This window comes from Lutra lutra, chromosome 3 (genome assembly GCF_902655055.1).
Source record: "Lutra lutra chromosome 3, mLutLut1.2, whole genome shotgun sequence".
Lineage (NCBI taxonomy): Eukaryota > Metazoa > Chordata > Mammalia > Carnivora > Mustelidae > Lutra > Lutra lutra.
In genome coordinates this window covers 144,333,892-144,355,090 of record NC_062280.1, presented here as the reverse complement: position 1 = coordinate 144,355,090, position 21,199 = coordinate 144,333,892, and the positions used below count along the sequence as shown (strand labels likewise).

The window sequence follows — 21,199 nt, the reverse complement described above, 5'->3', positions numbered from 1 at the left end:
CTTAATAAATCTATCCATAGGCTTTATGTAAAAGAACACTTGCATGGTGGCCAGGTAACTTTATGATAGTGTTGCATAATTCCCTACCAAATAATAGCAAATCAGAAACCTATTTACAGTCAGTGGATAAACAGTTTTGGGATCTTCCAAAGAAGTAGTTGGAGTTGAAGATCTATCGAGAGTGCTAGCAACTTGAACAGATAAAATCGTGAAAACAGAAAATCTTAGTGTAATAATTATTCTCGGCACCTTCTCAAAATGGTGAACATATAAGCATTAGTGTTTCTGTTGTGAAACTGAGTTGATGTTATTAATGGTAATTTCTAGCAATTTTTTTAAGTTTTGAAAGAATTTTATCTGCAAAGGTAAAACCTGTGTCTTAAAATCAAATTGCAGGGGCGCCTGGGTGGCTCAGTGGGTTAAGCTGCTGCCTTCGGCTCAGGTCATGATCTCAGAGTCCTGGGATCGAGCCCCGCATCGGGCTCTCTGCTCAGCAGGGAGCCTGCTTCCTCCTCTCTCTCTGCCTGCCTCTCTGCCTGCTTGTGATCTCTCTGTCAAATAAATAAATAAAATCTTAAAAAAAAAAAAATCAAATTGCAGCCTTAAATTAATGAATACATTTCTGTCTTAATGGAAAGAAAAAGCTTTCACGTCGTATTGATTAAATATTTTTAAGTATTTTCAATCAAGATCTGTATGATGTGATTCAAGAATATTCAGGGGCTTGGCTGTCCCAGTACATTACACTGAACTGCCACAGTGACTGCTTGGCCTGCAGTTCTGTCATCCACTCATGCCTCTGAGTCATACGTCACTGTGGGAGTCCGTGGACTCTTGTACGTGGGGAATCTGCAAGGAAGCAGAAGGCTAGAGCCCATTACTTAGCTGGGTGGGAGAGTTTAAGCAGCACGAGCCTCTAGAATTAGTACTTAGGCAAAACTCACTTTCTATTTATGAAAATAATCTGGGAGAAGAGAAGAAATGGATGGTGAAACCTGAGTTGCTTGAGTAAAATGGTGGTGTCAAGAGGATTTCTAAGCACTAGATTAACCCACCACATACACAAAAGTTCAGGAGGGTCAGTGTAGGTAAGTGCTGGGCAAAGAATCCTTTAGGATACAAAATCTAAACTAATCCTTAGAGATTCCATGGTGGAAAGAGGCCTAAGGGTTATTGTTTCATGTTCCCTGAGGCATTAACCTATTTGGTTATCGAGGTAAGATAATGTATATGAAATAATCCAGAGCTAGATAGAAAATCGAGAGAAAATCAACTAAAAAGGTCAGGGAGGTAAAAAAAAAAAAAAAAAAATAGGGACACTAGCCAAAGTAAAGTAGACACTGATGATAAAGGAAGGAGAGAAATAAAATCATTATTCCATTCAGTTGTACCCACCGTGTAGTTTTTCTGCAGGTAGCCCTGTCCTCTGGGAATAAAATTAGAAAACTTCCTTGCATCATACTTAATATGAGTAAGGCAGGGAAAGATTAATTTTTGAGACTGTTTAAAAATGGCTATGAGTTATCTGTATAACTTAAAGAGATGTTCTGCTCAAATGTAGTTTTCTACTTTTGTGAAACTTAGATACATGTTCTAGTCACTACTGGTTGAAAGTCATATATGAGACGTTGATTTGAGTGCCCTGAAGATTAAATTGAAAAATATTTGACTACATCTAATAATTCAGTGCATTTTTAAGATCAGGTGTACAGTCATCCAAAACTGTAAGCTGTAAGCTGCCTTATTTTTATATGTCTTCTGGTGCTGTGGTTAAGTTATAATTAGTTATAATTAGCACTTCTGTGAATTACATGTTTTACCTGCTGTTGAATGGCATTTAGGAAGAAATTTTCTTTCCTTGAAAACATCAGAGATCAGAAAAAGTGCTTTTAATCTGATGTAGTCAAATATCCCCTGTTAGAATAAAGGATAAACACAGATTCCATAAGTCTTGATTTCAAAATCCATTAGGTGAACCAGATAATTATTAAGTTGTTTTCAAATGATTCCTATACATTTCTGTTCAGTGTGGCTACTTGGGTAATAACAATAATTACAATAGCTACAGTGTACTGAATACAAGCTAAGGGACAGTGTTTTATAAAGATCATCTCCCTATTTCAGTTGTCATAATCCTCAGTTTTTCCCTTGAGGGCACCAGGCGTTAAAGAGATTGACTAACTTGTCCGAAAACATACCTGGTGGTAGGCCAGGAGCTTAAAACCATCTTGTTTCAGACCCTGTCATATCATGCATGGTATGGTATATTCTTTCTAGACTAAGCATTTTTCAAAGTCTCGCAGTATGCCATAGGTTTGCTTTTAATCTCTGATTTTTTTAAATGCAAAATATTGGCATGAACCTGAATACAATAGATAGTTCTTTGTTGCTCTTTTGAATATTGAAGTTATAAATATTAGTGGTCCTATTGATAGATGAGCTTTCGCCCACACCCCTGGGAACTATACCAAGTTATTTAGGCTTTTTACTTTGATTGGAATTTGGAGAAGGGAAATAAAATGAAAGCTTCTTAAAGAATGAAATTTAAGTGTTTTTGTCACTCAATATCCATTGGAATTTAGGATAATTTCATTTCTAGCATAGGAAGAATAGCTTGCTGGTCATGTATTGAGAAGTAATAAATGGTCCCTGATTAGGTAACCTTTTTTTCTTCTCATGTATTTCTATTCTTTGCCTGTACTAAAATAATGACTAGAGTATCTGATTAATAGGAAGAGCGTAAGCAGCAAAGGGTTTCTTCCAATAAATGCCATCCTTCTTTCTGCCCCCTTTCCTTTCTGCCTGCCCCTCTCCTCCTTTCCCTTCCCCATCACACACACACTTAAATTGGAATCCAAACTTTCCAAGGTGAAAAGAAATTTGCTGTCTTGAGATAGTATAACAAAGCATCCCTGACTTGGACTAACGAAAAAAAAAATTAAAATGGCTACCTTGCAGGTGACCAAAATTGATAATTATTTCAACAAAACCTTTAGGCACTGCATACCGTGGACATCCTGTAGTTTTCCAGACGCACGAGAGCTAGTTGTGTGTGCTGTCCTCCTGGCCCCTTCGTCCAGTGTGGGTGTCTGTTGTACTTGCGCACAGCCAGAGCCCTGGTGACCTAGAAGTAATGCCACTGCTTCGGGTAAAGATATCCACTGAACACACTTGCCTTCAAGTTCAAGATAATAAATATATTACATAAGGAAAGAATATAAGATAAAATGATAAGATAATGACGAGGTTTTGGCAGGAGGCAAGGTATTTATATTTTGGACTGTTGAGTGGGGATTTTATGTTGGTTAGCTAGTGGAGATGGATACTCGATAAAATGCTGGTGACAGAGTCTTCCTGGAGAAGTGAAAATTTGCTAATATGTTGACAGTCTTACAGTGTTTCAGTGAAAAATAGAATTTAGGCAGTAATTAAAAAAAAACAAGAACAAGACCCTTACAAAATGTCTTCATTACACTAAGTGTCATTTATTTTACCTTAATCAACACATCCCAGAACTTCTCAGGGCTGTTGTTTCTATCAAGAATCTAGGAGAAAACAGAGTCCAAGTGTGAATCATTCCCTTGCTGAGTGTAGGCCCCTTCTGGATACCTTGCTAGCTAATGTAATGGACATATTTTGGGACATAGTATATTTTCTCATATAACTATAAATATTTTAAATTGGGATTTTATATATATATGTATATATATATACACACACACACACATATGTATATATATGCTTACCAACTTGAGACATCTGGATTATTTCATTATATTTAAGATGTAATTATGGTATAAGTGAAGAGCACTGGACAAGGAATCTTGAATCTCTCCCCCTCTCCCTGCTTCCAACAAACAGTATTGATCATGGGCAAGTCACCATTATGCTAGGGCTTAATTAGCCATTTCAGTTCTATTCTCATGTAGAAGACTCAACTCAGTGTTAAGTCTTTCGTTTAGTGGGAGCTGTTAGGTTGAATCATATGAAATTGCTAGTTTTCTTTTTTTTTTTTAAGATTTATTTATTTATTTGACGGAGAGAGAGAGAGAGATCACAAGCAGGCAGAGAGGCAGGCAGAGAGAGAGGGGGAGAAGCAGGCTCCCTGCTGAGCAGAGAGCCCGATGCGGGGCTCGATCCCAGGACCCTGAGATCATGACCCGAGCCGAAGGCAGAGGCTTAACCCACTGAGCCACCCAGGCGCCCCAAAATTGCTAGTTTTCTAAAGAGCAAAAAACTAATTTCTATATTGCTTAGGAGATACCTTTTGATTTTTAGTCTGATTACTAGCTGGAATGCACTCCGTGAGAACAGTCTAGGTAAGCCTATCCGGAAGCTCAGGGATTCTCCTTAGGATAGGAACAGGGGATTGAAGTTGGAGGGAATTGCTGGTCTTTTAACAAAACCAGAGTCTTTTTTTTTTTTTTTTTAAGATTTTACTTATTTGTGTGTGTGTGAGAGAGAGAGAGAGAATGAGAGGAGAGAAGGTCAGAGGGAGAAGGAGACACCCTGCTAAGCAGGTAGCCCGACGTGGGACTCGATCCTGGGACTCCGGATCATGACCTGAACTGAAGGCAGTCGCTTAAGCAACTGAGCCACCCAGGCGCCCAAAACTAGAGTCTTGATGCAAGTAGTTATTACACACTTCTGTCATGACTTTCCTGCTTCTAGTACTAATTCTGAATTCTTTGCTGCTGCTTTGCTTAAAACTAAAAGCACACAGACCCCCTGGGATCTAGAGGTCAGAGGCTGCAAACTAGTGATATGGTACAGTTAGTATGTGTTTTGGTACTGAGAGGTTATTTTTGTTTTGCCAGGGGCTGGGGGTGAGTGCGGGGCAGGGGGAAGGTTTGCCCTATATAAAAATTGAATTAGTTGGCAGTGTTTAAATAAATGCTTTCACACAAAAATCTGACTCTGCATATTCTTGAGTAATTAGAAGATCTGGTAATACTGTGCTTGTATTCCTACAGACTAACCATCAAGTGCATGCTAAGGGCTTATTGCCCACTTGGGATGGAGCATGTGTTCTATTTCCAGATCACCACAGCCCCCATCTCTCGCTGGGACTTCTACTTTACAAGCTCCTATAGATACTTGGCTTTGTCATTCTGCAATGACTTCCTGCAGTGATAGAAGTGCTCTTTATCTGTGTCGTCCTATATGTTGACATTAGCCATATGTGCCTGTTGGGCACTTAAAATGTGATTGGTGTGCCTGAGGAGCTAAGTTTTAGTTTAAATTAATTTAAATAATTGCATATTGCTAGTGGCTACTATATTACGCAGTGCAAGTAGATATGTTGAGTGTTCCCTACAGAGTGAAAATTAAATCTTAATATATTTTACAGTCTCTTTTCTCAAATGCCAAATCTAAATGTTAGCATATATTGCCACAAATCTTATGATTTGACGATCAGATTGCCATCTCTGATTGAATGCAGCCTAAAATTTTTCTTCTCATCTTTTATTGTTTCATTTATTCAACACATTTATACTGCATGCCTATTCTAGGCGCTAGGGATATGAGCAAGTTCCTGTTTTCACGAGGTTTACAAATACTAATAAATATTTGTAAGAGACACGTAAATTACTTAATTTCAAATTTGCTGTCTTCAATCCTTCCAGAAGCCCTGCCAGATAAGGATATAATTCCTTTACTCATCAATTGCAAGCTGTACAGTTTCTTCATTGCCACTCGGATGCATGTTCTAATAGATTAACATGTGCAGCTGTTACAGTTCCTCCAAGAAGCTCTCTTTGTCCTGTTCTCAGAATACTGAAACTTCCAATAAGTGGACTGTGTTAAAACGGGATGTTACCAGAGCCTTTCGTATTAGTGAATCGGCTCCACAGGCACCTTGGCCGTTGTCCCAGCCTTCTCTCTGCCTGCCCCCACGCTGGACTTTCTTCCGAAACTCCTCTTTTGTTAACCTGACTCTGGGCCAAGTATACATGCTCTTGCTCATAAGCAGTTCCATTGCTCCACTGCTGTTCCTGCTTCTCCTTGCCTCGAGACCTACCTTTCTCTCACCCTGCAGAACGTCAGCCTCCTTCTCCCCCTTGGACGCACTCTTTACCTCTTTCACTACTTTACTTTTCCCTTTAAAAATGAAATCAAAATCTTGAGAACATACACATTCTTTTGTGAAACCTGTCATTTTAAGAAGAGCATAAATTGAAATCACATGCAGCTATAACACAAATGACTCCTACATTGGCAGTTGCTGGTAGAAACATTTGTTGTTTAGTGGGGTTTTTTTTTTGTAGTTGTTTAATTCTATCACTGATAACCAGATTAGTCAAGGCAGTGTTACTTAGGGCTTTTTTGCTTAAGCAAATAGTCTGCATGTATAAAATCAGGCATTAATGCGGGATTTCTTAATATGGGTTTTGCCCTTTTCCTTTATGATCTAATTGTCCAATAGTGGTATCGTTTGTTCATTTGCTTAACAAATATTTATTGAATTACTTTTACATGGGATGCATTATGCTTACCAAGGAGGTGAATGGAGGGTCTACTGACTAAAATTTGTAGACTTCCCTTCTGCAATCTAGTATCTTTAAAGCAATAGAATTTGATTTTCCCATTTTTTTAGATTTTTACCAGTGTTCATCCTTTAAAGTATTTTGGAAATGCTTATGCTACTATTTTTTTTAACATGGATTTTGTATTTCTGAAATATTCTAAATAATTTAAAAATTGAATTCCCAGTGTAGTATGTAAATCTTAATTAAGTATAATGAAGAAAATCTTTAAGTGATTTTGATGAGTGATTATGGACCATGATTGTAGCCTAATGACTCGTGACATTAACTTAATAGGAATCTTTTTTTAGGTGTTGAAAAGGAAAATGTGCCCTTCTGTATGTATGTGTATAATTGGGCTAGTTGTAGGCAACTTGATGAGTGTTAAGGAGAATTACTTACTTTGAACTATACTTAATGAATTTTTAAAAATTTTTTATATGAATGAGATTTTAATTAGCGGTTTTATTCTGCTATGTGGCCTTTTAGGAGACTATATAGAAGAGACCATATGTTGTTAGGGACTTAATAGGTTAACTGTTTGAAACTTGGGGTAAAAGAAAAAAAAATCCGAGTTCTAGTTCACTTATTGCTTACTGTAAGGAAGAAGTGAGATTGAGATAATATAAGTGAAGCTTTTAACACAGTTTCCAGAACATAGTAAGTGCTCTTTAAATGTCTGTATAAATTTGTTGCAGCTATTGTTTTGTTAGGATTTTAGCTGTTAGGTCATGTAGCCTTTGAGCTTTTTCTTTGCTGGGAAGAAGTAAGAGATACAATTGGCTCTTGAGATAATAATTCCAGAAACACTAGTAATTGTTCTAGCTTTCTAAGATGGAAGTATATTCTAAATTGTTCTGAAGTGATAGTAGTAATTAGTGCTAAGTATTTTTTTTTAAAGATTTTATTTATTTATTTGTCTGAGAGAGAGAGAGAGAGAGAACAAGCAAAGGGAGAGGCAGGCAAAGGGGGAAGCAGGCTCCCCACTGAGCAGAGAGCCTGATGCAGGGCTCAGTCCCATGACTCAGGGATCATGACCTGAGCCGAAGGCAGAAGCTTAATGGACTGAGCCATCTAGGCGTCCCATAAGTATTTTTTTTTAATGGTTTATAAAACAAAGGTAAAACAAGGTCTGGCTACACCTAAAAATCAGAGGATATGATTTTGGTGTTACAGTTTCTTGAAAATAACACGATATTTAAAAATTTTTCTGAAAAAGACCCCCCCCCCTTTTTTTAATGGTTAGGACAGTGAAACTTAGTTTCCTCTCAGTCCTGCCTACAACCTCTATATGTTCTTTGCTCTTCAGCTTTACAGACCAGATATTTCCAAATTTTATTATTTTGTGCAAAGCTAGAAAAACCTCATTTGACTTTGAAGGCATATTGAGGTCAGTGATGTCTCATTAAGTACATGGTTCAGTGGTGAAGTAGAGTTGCAAATTGTTCTGACACTTTGTGAGATAATGTTAAATTAATTTATTTGTGTTAGGTAAAGATCCCTGCTAACCTAATTTTAAACTATTCAAGGTTGGGGCACCTGGGTGGCTCAGTGGGTAAGCCTCTGCCTTCGGCTCAGGTCATGATCTCAGGGTCCTGGGATCGAGCCCTTTCCTCAGCAGGGAGCCTGCTTCCCCCTCTCTTTATGCTTGCCTCTCTGCCTACTTGTGATCTCTGTCAAATAAATAAAATCTTTTTTAAAAACTATTCAAGGTTTATTAAAGTATTTTAAGATTTAGTTCTTTAAAGATGTCATGATTTTCAGCCCCTAGATTAACGTTTTGAGTTTTGAATCATAAGATAACCTCTTTTAGTTAAAACCCTTGAAATTGATATTTCAAATATATAATACGAAGGTTAAGTTTTTATATGAGCTCTTTATTTTTAAAAAGTTAATTCAGTGTTTTCCTTTCTAAATTTAAAAGATGAGATCCTTTGAGGCTAAAAATGGCATGACACTATGGATGACAGCATTGACTTTTAGAGCTGTTGCACTAGAATTGGAAGGAAGTGAGTGTATGCCACCTGAACTTGAATCAGGATGCAGTGCCTGCGAATGAATTCAAGTGCCAAGAGTATGACAAGAATAAGTTACCACTTATAAAGACGCACTTACCTAAACAAACTGAAACCCCAAGGAATTTTCAAATTGTGAAGTAATGGGAACAATTGTTTAATGTGGGAGGAAGGAGCTAGTACATGCCTCCCTCCTTGAATGTCTCATAAGATCAAATTATGGAGTGCGATGATTGAAACAGGGAAGATAATTTAGTGGAAGCATAACAGATAGATTACCATTTAAAGAGTCCAGATCTCTGAGAACTGATTCCGGTAGGGGATAAGGCTAAGATTAGAACACAAAGAGGTGTTTAGAAACAGACTGCCACTTGATTATCTCCTCCCCCACCCCCCTTCAGGGAGTTAGACATACTTAGTTCTAACCCTCTGTAAACATTCCTACTCCTGTCTTCACTCACTTGTTTCTTTCTTAGTCACTTCGAGGTGTCTTCTCAGCTTGGAGGAGTCATTTCCACCTGACCTTTTCGCCCCACCTCTTAAAAGGCATGGGCAGCCCTGCTCCAGCTACCCTGAAGTGCACACACCAGGGTTCGTGTTTACTTCCTAGCAGCATGCAGTCGGTCAGTCATTATCATACCAACCCCCTGCTCCTTTTGAGTTCTGCAGTTAATTAGTTATAGATAAGCATTTGTTTAATGTTTTTCTTCCACTCAAGTAAGTCTTTTCTTTATTGCTGACTTCCCAGCCTCTGTCCCGGTGCCTGGCAGAGATAGGCACCCAGTAAACACTTGCTGAATAATTGCCAGCAGGAGCTTCTGCTAAAATCTGGTCATGGCACAGCTGTGGTCTGAAGCAGATGTGGGAGAATGTCACTAAAGCTAGAGATATAAGCAGGGACTAGATCTCAGAGCGACATAAAGTCATATGAAGGACCTTGTGCTTCATCCAAGAACAGTTAAGAGGCCACTGAAGGAGTATAAGTACCAAGTCTATCTTTGGGTGGACATCTCCCTTCTAGATCTCTTGCTAGTACTTTCTTTGTAGTCCACAGAAAGTGTATTTCACTCATGAAAAGCAAAGTAACATTGTATGATTTATGGTTACCAATACAGTAAGTTTCCAAAGACATTTCTAGAGTACTTTTCTTATGCTTTATAAAATAATCATTTTATGTATTAAAATGATAGATACAGATTTATAAATAGAATTTAAATATTTATTTAATATTTAATTTATTATTAATTTAATATTTATTTAATATTTGAAATATTATTTCAAATCAGAAATGACTATACTGAATTTGGGGATCACAGCAAAACCAAAACCTATAGTATTTATAACTTTTACATTTAAAAAAGCAATTGCTATGTATCTAAATTCTTCTGAGTAATTCAGTGTTACATACCTAAATATAGGCAGAAGGAAATAATTAGCTTCATGCAAGGAATAAAATAAGAATGTTATAAAAATAGGTATTTTCTGGGGCACCTGGGTGGCTCAGTTGGTTAAGTGTCTGCTGGGATTGAGCCCCGCATTAGGCTCCCTGGTCAGTGGGGAGTCTGCTTCTCCCTCTCGCGGTGACCCTCCCCACTGCTCCTGTCCTCACTCAAGTTTTCTCTCTCTCAAATGAATTAAAAAAAAAAAAAAGTAGTTTTTATACTGCAAGTTGTGCTAGTTGTGCTTTTTAAAGGAATTTTAAATGAAAATTCTTTTTAGTTCCTGTTCTAGTAAAAGAATTTAAGGTGATATGTTTATGGCTTTTCCCCAGAGGTGGTATTTTGAGTTATATTTTAGTTTAGATGGAAGTCTGCAATAGTTTTATACCAGTGCTATCTGATAGAACTTTCTTTGATGCTTGAAATGTTCTGTATCTGTGCTGTCCAATAAAGCAACCATTAGACCTGAGTGTCAGCATATTATCTATTTATCTTTATCTCTTATCAAGCAAATGGAATTTTGTAATGACTTGATTAGTTTTATACCATATAATTTAAGAAAATTCATAAAGTATTATATTAAAGTTGATATAGCTTTGGGGGTTACTTTTTATATGTTAAATATTGAGTAAGAAGATTTATAGCAATAACACTTCAGGTTTCACTCTAATAAATGAGTAAGTTTGTTAATAATGCCTTTTGTTTTTCAGATTGCAAATAGAAGAATCTTCCAAACCTGTAAGGCTATCACAACAACTGGACAAAGTTGTGACAACCAATTATAAACCTGTTGCTAATCATCAGTATAATGTAAGTCTTCATGTTGTTATTCATTCTGTTACATTTTTATTCTTTTCTGTTTTGTAGACTCTAAGGTTTTAAAAGGACTTTAGTCACACACCTGCTATTAAGTGATTGAGTTATCTAGACTGGGTAAGGAATATGATGATTTACCACACGTGGTAGAAGATGTTCACTCTGTATCCTAAGTTAAACAATGAGAAGAAGGCAACTGTTGTTTAAGCTACTCTTGATAAATTTTTCAAAGAAATAAAACACTTCATTTTTCAGTGTTTTTAATGTTTTAAATTACGATGTCCTTAATAAATATTAGTTTTAATATTTTTTTCATTTTTCCATACCTTTATAACTGGAAATTTTTAATGTATTGACAAGAAATTTTCTAAGTCTGGAACAATAGTAATTTTTCCCACTGATTTTTTTTTTTTAAAGACTTTATTTATTTGACAGAGAGACAGCAAGAGGGGGAATACAAGCAGGGGGAGCAGGTGAGGGAGAAGCAGGCTCCCCACAGAGCAGAGACCCCAGTGCGGGCCTCGATCCCAGGACCCTGGGATCATAACCTGAGCTAAAGGCAGACGCTTAACGACTGAGCCACGCAGGCACCCCTTTCCCATGGATTATTAAGATTGCTTTGCATAGTTTCAACTTTCACAGGCATTTTTATGGTCTCACATTATCATGCAAAGTGAGGACTGCCTGTATATATTTTTAAACCATTTTTAATTGAAGTATATCTTACATATGCTATATATATTATAATATACAATACACACATATTATATACATGTTATGTGCTGTGCACTGAGTGCTTCATATGATGCGTTTAGTCTTCACACTTACCCTATGAAGTAGCTACCATTACTGTCCTCATTTTACAGATGAAGTAACTAAGACCCTGAGAGGTTAGCTTACTTGAGGTCGCACAGCCAGTGATTAACCAATTCAGGTGTTGAACCCAGGTAGCCTGGTTTAGGAGCCATGCTCTTAGTTAACACTGTGCTGTGCTGCTGCAGGTCATTAGAAGTACTGAAAGGGCTAAGGATTTTGGGTCTTGAAATACCTGTAATGTAAGGAAAAATGTGATGATTTTCTGAAAATACAGTGAAACCTGAGTTAAGTCAAGTAACAATTAACAGTTGATATCTTATGTCCTACTTTGTTGCTTAACATTCCTCCCGATACAGTGTTAAGGAAGAAACAATCCCTTTTTAAGACTGGCCTTAAGTATCTAGATTTAGGTGTCAGAGTTTAGTATTTGTCAGACCACTTACTTCGTGAAATTTGAGTTTCTTAAGGTTATTTTACATGAGAAGTAGCAAATGCCTACAGAGCCAAGCAGTCTTCTTCAGTGAGCAGAGTGATGAAATTTAAGAAGGTAAAATGGTAAGGACTATGGTGAACTGGAGTGTGCATGCCCCTTCTTAAAAACAGTATTTTTTAAATCGCTGTGCTATGTGGAGTAAATAAAGCAAATCAAAGTTCATTTGCATCCAGCCAGGCTTTCAGTTTACAGCCTCTGGTTATGCTTTCAGGGGAAACGTAAACTTAAGAAGAAGACAGGCTGAATAAGTGTCAGATAATCCAAGTCTATCTTTTTGGCTGCTGCTTTATCACAGTAAGGACAAGAAAGACCATACTTCCCATAAACTATAAAGAGATGGAGAGAAGTTTGGTAATTTGTGTCCAAAGCACTATAAAGAATATATCTTAGACCCAGCAGTCTTGTATCTAAGAATGTATCATAGAAAGACAGGGCCCAAAGGTAGATATAAGGTAGTGTTTCTCTCTGTTATTTAAGACAGGCAAAGTTTGGAAACAAATGTCCAAAATTAAGATTAAATACTTTAATGGTCATTATTTTTGGATGATAGAAGAGTTAGAATGATTTTATCCTAATTTTCTACCTTATAAAGTCTTTTTGAATTGTTGGAATCATCACAGTGAGTATGTATTGTCAAATTGTTACAGTGGACAGTAAAGCCTTTTTGTTGGAATAAGAAAAGTAAGGAAGCTGGGAAAGAATTAGTACCAGGCCATAATGAGCTCCTACCACCATTGATGAGGCAAAAAGAAAATCTATCTTGAGTCAAGCAAAGCTGGTACTTTGCTAGTAAGTTCATATTCTTAGTGATATTGGCACTATATCCAGTTGGCAGGTGTAGAAGGTAGATTCCAAATTTCGTATTTTTAGGATGTTTTTATACTTTCTTTTTACCGCTAAAGTAAGTTTGAATATGTTGTATTCTGAATTCCATATTAGGATGTAACGCTGTATCATCCACTCCAAAGACTTTTTAACATTAAGTGGCAGTTCATGGTATCAACCTTTATTAAGGTTGTCATTGCACTAGTGAGTCATTATACTAATGTAGTTATTAGCAATGAGCCATATAGTAATCTTTGGAAAGATTTTGCTTATATAAAAATAAAGATTGACTCTAATCTATCATGTGGCACTATTTGAATATTTCATGAATTTTTTCCACCAAATGGTAGTGTATCAGAATGAATGGAGGCACCTACATAGCTTTCAAAACATATTCAGTATTATAGTAATATCAACTATAGAAAGAGTATAAAACTTTTGTTATTTTTATCAGAAGGAAGCTTTGATTTTTTTTAAAAGATTGAGAAACATCAACATAATTCAACAAGAATGACTTAGAGCTTACATAATCAAGATGTTCTATAAAATTTTAAATCCAGTATGATGTTGAAATGTTTTCAGAGTTTTACCAGGTGAAATACATAAACATGAAGCCTGGTATTTCATCATAACTGTTGAGGTTCTTTGAATACAATTTTCAGGGTAAATGTAAGGAAAAAATTTTCTACAAAAATTGAAAGAGGGGCTAGAAAATGGCATATATATTTATAAAACTATATCCCTGCATTTGATCAGAAAAACCCACCTTGCATTTACTCCCAAAACCTTTCCCACCCACCTATGGCCCATAGATAAACTTACATATACAGTTGACCCTTGAACAATGTGGAGATTAGGGTCACTGACGCCCCCCCCAACCCCCACCCCCTTACACACACACACACACACACAAAGTTAAACCCATGTATAACTTTTGACTCCCCAAAAACTTAACTTGATTGGAAGCCTTCCTGGTAATATAAACAGTCAATTAACACATATTTTGAATGTTATATATATTATATACTATATTCTTACAATAAAGTAAGCTAGAAATAAAAGCATTATTATGAAAATAACTCTTTCCTACAAGGAAAGAGAAAACACATTTAAAGTATTGTGTTTACTGAAAAAAACTCCATGCTGGGGCAGTAAACTTAAAAAATCCACTTAGTGCAAACCTGTCTTGTTCAAGGGTCAACTGCATGTAGAATATATATGTATAATCATCTCATAATATTTGAACCTCCACTTTGTACATGGAGCTCTTCTAAGCGTTATATTCAGATTTATCTCTTTAGTTCACAGACTATCTGAGATGTAATACCTACCATACCTTAATAAATGCCATTCAGAAAGCATTTATTGGACCAAAAAGAACACGTGATTAGTATTATATTTTAGAATGTTCCCTCCTTGAAAGCTTGGCCCTGAAAAACCTTGCCTTACATATGGGATATGACCGGTTAGGTTTCTTTAAGTGGTTTTCTTCTGCCTTGAATCTTCATTATATTTCAGAAACTACTGGTTCAAGGCCAGCATTTTCCAAAGTAAGTTTTGAAACACTAATCTTGGGGTGCCTGGGTGGCTTAGTCGGTTAAGTGTCTGCCTTCAGCTCAGGTCATGGTCCTAGGGTCCTGGGATTAAGTCTGGGTCAGTCTCCCTGCTCAGTGGAGAGTCTGCTTCTCTCTCCGTCAAATAAATAAATAAATAAATAAATAAATAAAATATTTTTAGAAAGAAAGAAAGAAACACTAATTTAGTGAGAGTCTTCTTGAAAAAAGGAGTTGTATAAAAAGATTAAGTGTTAAAAGAACTTATAGATTCTGATTGTGTCCTCTTCAAAATGGACACTTTAATATATAAAAATTGGGGACCTTGGAATTTGTTTAATCATATATTTTGCAAACATTTGAACATTAAATTCCCCTTCCCCCCTCTTTTGTAGTGGTAAAAACAAACTTTGGGAAATAATGGGCTGTCAAAGTAGGATTTACAGGAGGACCATTGATTGAGGCGGGAAATATTGGAACTTGTATTTACCTTGTTTTTCATGTAATAAAAGAAGGAAATTGAGCTTTAAAAATACTGTGTGGATTGACCCTAGCACCCTTATGCAGCCCCTGTGCTGGTCAGCCATTTTCAGCAGAAGAGTAGAAATTTTTTAACACTGGTGGATTGACATTGGTACTTCCAGTGCCTCACTTATCATTAGCCTTCAGCTTTTTAGGTTTGCTGCCAAATTCAGACGTTTATAGAGTATAGTAACTATTATTAGCTAAATTCAGTCTTCAAAAATGAACAAATGGTTTTAAAGGTTCCTGCAAAGAAACTATAAAGATAATTAATATATTAATAAAGCAAATATATGTGAACAAGAAAGTGGAAAAACTGGTGCTTTTATTCTAAAATGGTCTCTTTATCAGTCATTGTGTGAGGTAGAAACAGTGATGATGTAATCTGATGTAACAAGTACTCTTGGTCCTTCCAAAGGAAATTAGCAATCTCAGTCATCCCCTGTCTTCAGTGATGATTCCCAGTTAGTGTCTATTGTGTAAACAAAAACAACTCCAGATTTTCAAGCAGAAAGGGATTTAACGTAGGGAATTAGTTACAGATGCTTTACAAATACAAAATGGAAGGGCTGGAGAGGGGGGTTGGTTACTGGAGATAAGGAAGCTGCTGCCGCCAAAGGTATACAGAATGCACACAAAAAGAAAAAATCTCCCTTCCTCCTACTTTAATTCTCCCTTTGCCAGAACCCCAGCTGGACACCCGCTAGGAAGGGACTCCTGGAAATGTAGCCTGTAGGTCCCCTGCTGCCACCACCACCAGGGCCTGGAGCTAAAGGCTTACTGAAGATAACTGACGTGGTGACCCTTAACCTTTGTGTGTGTTGGACCTTAGGTCGTATTAGCTGTTGCTGGTACAAAGCTACTCCAGTTGGCAATCCATTTAAAAACCCAGCATCAAGGGACGCCTGGGTGGCTCAGTGGGTTGGGCCACTGCTTTCGGCTCGGGTCATGATCCCGGGGTCCTGGGGTCGAGTCCCGCATCGGGCTCCTTGCTCAGATGGGGGCCTGCTTCCCTCTCCGCCTCTGCCTGCCTCTCTGTCTGCTTGTGCTCTCTCTCTCTGTCTTCCTCTCTGACAAATAAATAAATAAATAAAATCTTTAAAAAAAAATAAAAACCCAGCATCCAGGGGCGCCTGGGTGGCTCAGTGGGTTAAAGCCTCTGCCTTCGGCTCAGGTCATGATCCCAGGGTCCTGGGATGGAGCCCCACATCGGGCTCTCTGCTCAGAGGGGAGCTTGCTTCCTCCTCTCTCCCTCTCTGCCTGCCTCTCTGCCTACTTGTGATCTCTGTCTGTCAAATAAATAAAATCTTTAAAAAAAAAAAGAACAAAAACAAAACCAAGCATCCAGAATGTAAAGCAAATTGCTGTATTTTGACAACAAAACCAAAATGTATTTTGTAATTGGACAAATCAAAACTTAATCTTAAAATAGTGTTTTATTTTTTATTCCATCTCTTTAAATTTTTGTTTGTGCGTGCTTTAAAATATCTGTGCATGTTAATATAGAAGTACCTTTTTACAGTTTACAAATTGATATACATAGAGTTAGCAGATGTGTAAGATTCCTTGCAGCTCCTTCCAACTCTGATTGCAAGTAAAGGTGCTTGCTTCTCTCTGTGGTTTTGTTGGCTTTGTGGACATCATCCAGCATATGTAAATTTCACAGCATTCTCGTATGTAGTAGTTTATGCTCTTAGGACTTTACTCATCAGGAATTCTGTCTTCTGTTATCTAGATGTGTTTGCCAGTGCTGGCTATACATTAGAATCCCCTGGGAAGCTTTTTTTTTTTTCCATATTACTTTTAATTATTAATCATATAACACAAAAATCCTGGTTTAAAATATTTAAAAATTCTGGTTGAAGGTGCAAAAAATCATTCAAGCTGTATATCCTTATCCTACGCTTGTCTTTAATAAGAATAAGCTTTCTAATCAGAAAGATTTAACTTGGAGCATAATAAATCTGAATATCAAATATCCTGGAAACTTTTTTTTTTCTTTTGGGTAATTTTATTTTATTCTTTTCTTTCAGTGTTCCAAGATTCATTGTTTATGCACCACACCCAGTGCTCCATGCAATACATGCCTCCTTAATACCCACCACTAGGCTCACCCAACCCCCCACCCCACGCCCCTCCAAAACCCCCAGTTTGTTTCTCAGAGTCCGCAGTCTCTCATGGTTCATCTCCCCTTCCGATTTCCCCCAACTCACTTCTCTCCATCTCCCCATGTCCTCCATGTTATTCCTTATGCTCCACAAGTAAGTGAAACCATATGTTAATTGACACTCTCTGCTTGACTTACTTCACTCAACATAATGGTCCTCTAGTCCCATCCATGTTGATACAAAAGTTTGGTATTCATCCTTTCTGATGGAGGCATAATACTCCATTGTATATATGGACCATATCTTCTTTATCCATTCATCTGTTGAAGGGCATCTTGGCTCTTTCCACAGTTCGGCGACTGTGGCCATTGCTGCTATGAACATTGGGGTACATATGGCCCTTCTTTTCACTACATCTGTATCTTTGGGGTGAATACCCAGTAGTGCAATTGCAGGTCATAGGGAAGCTCTATTTTTAATTTCCTAAGGAACCTCCACACTGTTTTCCAAAGTGGCTGCACCAACTTGCATTCCCACCAACAGTGTAAGAGGGTTCCCCTTTCTCCACATCCTCTCCAATACACGTTGTTTACTGTCTTGTTAATTGTGGCCATTCTAACTGGTGTAAGGTGGTATCTCAATGTGGTTTCAATTTGAACCTCCCTAATGGCTAATGATAATGAACATTTTTTCATGTGTCTGTTAGCCATTTGTATGTCTTCTTTGGAGAAGTGTCTCTTCACGTCTTCTGCCCATATTTTGATGTGATGCTCTTTTGTGTGTGTTGAATTTGAGGAGTTCTTTATAGATCTTGGATATCAGCCCTTTGTAGTGTCATTTGTGAATATATTCTCTGAGAAGCTTTTTAAAAAAAATAATAATAATAACCTCGAGAGATTGATTTTAATTGATCTACTGTGGAGGCCAACTATTTTAAAATTTTTCAAGTTCCCTGGGTAATTCTAACATGCAGCCACTGACTCAGAGATGGGAACTTCCTAGGTCTGTTTGCCATCTTATTGGGTAGTGGCAAAAATGATACCTGAGAGGAAACCAGAAATTCTCTTTCCCCCAAACGTAAGGTTTTTAAAAAGAATTAATATTTTCTTGTCTTTATCCTCCTCTCTGTTCCCTAGCTTTTAAAAAAATTTCTCTTTCCCTTCTTTTTCCTGGCAGGAACTCTTGGTCAGAAAGTGATAGGGAATTAGAAGAGCTTAACTAGAAAATTATTGTTGGAGGGAGTTGAATGATAACATAAAATCTCGAGGTAAATCTCCAGGAACTAGAGAGAAAATTTTTTTTTTTATCCACTCTGTTTTCTCCAGTGTGGCAGCCAACTTTGTTGGTCTTCAGAACGAAGGTTATTGGGTTTGTTTTTGTAGTGGTGTGGTTTTTGTTTTTGTTTTTTAGTTATGTGTAAATTTGGAATTTGGCTCAAGGAATCATAGATGCCTACAGGACTATATCATAAAGGCTTTTCAGTAGTTTTTGCCTAGTATTAGTAGGAGTATGCTAGGTGCTTTGTCCATTTGAATTTGCACACCATGTACTCAGGTACTCTTTAAGAATTAATTTCCTCTCCTGGGTATGTGCTATGATGAGTGCTGTGAAGTGTGTAAACCTGGTGATTCACAGACCTGTACCCCTGGGGATAAAAATATATGTTTATAAAAAATAAAATGGAAATAAAAAAAGATACTGAGACATAATGTATAGCTTTATATTCAAAAAAGTTGATAAATTATACAGAACGAAAAATTTGCTTTTAAGAAAAGCTAACATCAAATATGTCAAAAGAAATAGGAACTCCAGTCTATATCTATTAAATAATTTGAATCTATAATTAAAATTTATAAATTTCTTGGAAAAAAAAAGGAATTAATTTCCTCCCCAAAGATGACAACACACTAGGCAGTCATAGAAGCATTAAGGGTGAGGAGGATCTTTTGTAAGAATTTAAATGCAAACCATGATATTCAAGGCTGTCATGCTCCCTTCAAAAGTTAAAAGCTTTCATAAGAACTGCCTTGACAACGCAAAGTATTTCTGCAAACAACAATCTAGAAATTTACAGACATCTGTATTACAATATTTTAATTGGCGGTGGGTGGCTTTTATAATTTTAGTCAGTGATTAAGGTTTCAGTAATGATGGTTGACTCTCTCTATACCATGCCACAATGGATTTCAACATTTAATTGCATTTTAGTCTTGAATAATTTGTTTTCTGTTGTGAAAGAAAAATTATTGTGTGTGATAGATTTTTTTTTTTGGATTATAAAATTTTTAATTGGAGACCAAATTTAAAGTCCTTTCTGAATTGACAATTATTTCTGCGCAGCTCATTATGCAGTTGATCTATGATCACTAGGGCAGATATAATAGCGGTAATTAAAATTCACATAATAGCTATCTCTAGTCCAATGACGATCCTACTAATATTTTGTGGTGGCTGCTAACAAGTTAGATATGTGACTGTTTTGAGTAGCATCATTTCCCTGCCATGCTGGTACAGCAGTACAAAACAAACTGCCAAGGGAAAAAGAGCTAAAAAGAGAAGCATTAACATTATCGTAACACTATAGTCTTCTCCTTCATAAACTAGTTCATCATTTGTACTTTATTTGTAGAATGTATTTTATCAGCAGTATAAATTGTAAGTACAATATTAAGATGACCATTTCTGTACTGTTTAGTTTTTAAAAGAAAAGCTACCTCGGGACCTTAGTTTTGTCCTGAGTATAGGGTTAGTCATTAATAATTTAATGACCATTTTTAAATGGTTATGCATATATACATATATATGTGTGTGTGTATAATTTTAATTATACATATATCCACTGGAAATACTTGCTACTACAGAGCAGAATTTAGATTATGAGTCTGCCCTGGACATTATCAAAAAAGATTTAACTAATGCTATACTATAAAAAATTTTGTTTTAGAACAATCTTTTGACTGATGATTCAAAGACCTATACCCCAGAAGCAAATAATACATTATATGTTAAATTAATTAATTAATTTTAAAAAATTTTTTAAAACCGTCTTTTCTAAAGTTTATCCCTGTAGTATGGGCCCTGAGGACATTAAATTTTGCCATTTGCCTTTTGTTTTTACGTAAGTATAGGATTTAATTTCTAGTACTTTAGTTTCTCTTATAAAGAATAATATTGCCAATTTATTGTTGCTGTTATTGTTTTATATGCCTGGGTTTTCAGATTATACTTTTTAAGTGTTTTTATTCCACTAATCAAAAGTAAAGTTAGGTTGCACTGCCCCCCAGGAATTGAGCCATCAACAGACACAGTTAACACAGAGCATTTCTAGTCAGCTTTCCCCCCAAAAGTAAGGAAGCACCAATGTTGAATACAGTAATTTTGAGATTAAAGCAAAGTTCCTTTCCAACTTATTCTAAATTCTTACCTTTGATTCAGGCCCTCTCAGATCTGGCATGTGGTTCTGTGGTTGGGACAACTTGGTAACAAACACTTAGGAGGCTTTTCTTTCCCCTGGCTAGTTAGAGGGTATGCCCCCTCTGAAGTGGGCCATCTGGCTTCATCAACAGATTTCTTTATAGATCTGCCTGTTTTTGGTGGGGTTTCAGTCAAAATTGAAAATATCATAGGTCAAAAATGCATTTACTACACCTAACCTACCGAAACACCATAGCTTAAACTAGCCTATCTGAAATGTGGTTAAGAACATTTACATTAGCCTGCATTTGGGCCAGATCGTCTGACACCAAGCCCCATTCCGTAATGCAGTGTCCTGTAAGGTACTGAGTACTGTTGTGAAAGTAAAGCAGAATGGCTTTCTGTGTCTGGGTTGTTGTTGGGTGATAGCACGGCTGACCGGGAGGCTACACTTGGCGGCCACTGCGCAGCCCCGCGGGAGAGGGTAGTACAGCAGATTGCTAGCCCGGGAAGGGATCCAGATTCAAAAACCAAATTACAGTTTCTACTGCATGCATATTGCTTTCGCACCATCATAAAGCTGAAAAATTCTAAATCGAACCATTGGAAGTTGGAGATCGTCTGTATTTGAAAACATTTTTCCTATTAATCTTCTTAGCTTCTCCAGGCAT

General features: G+C 36.8%; 1 protein-coding gene across 1 annotated transcript in view; it reads left to right on the top strand.

Moving 5' to 3' along the window:
- GTF2F2 (general transcription factor IIF subunit 2) overlaps nt 1-21,199 on the top strand; it is a 158,336-nt gene that overhangs the window by 116,895 nt on the left and 20,242 nt on the right. The window contains exon 6 of the mRNA XM_047723494.1: nt 10,692-10,791. Within this exon, the coding sequence (XP_047579450.1) occupies nt 10,692-10,791 (100 nt within the window). The remainder of the gene's footprint in view (nt 1-10,691; nt 10,792-21,199) is intronic.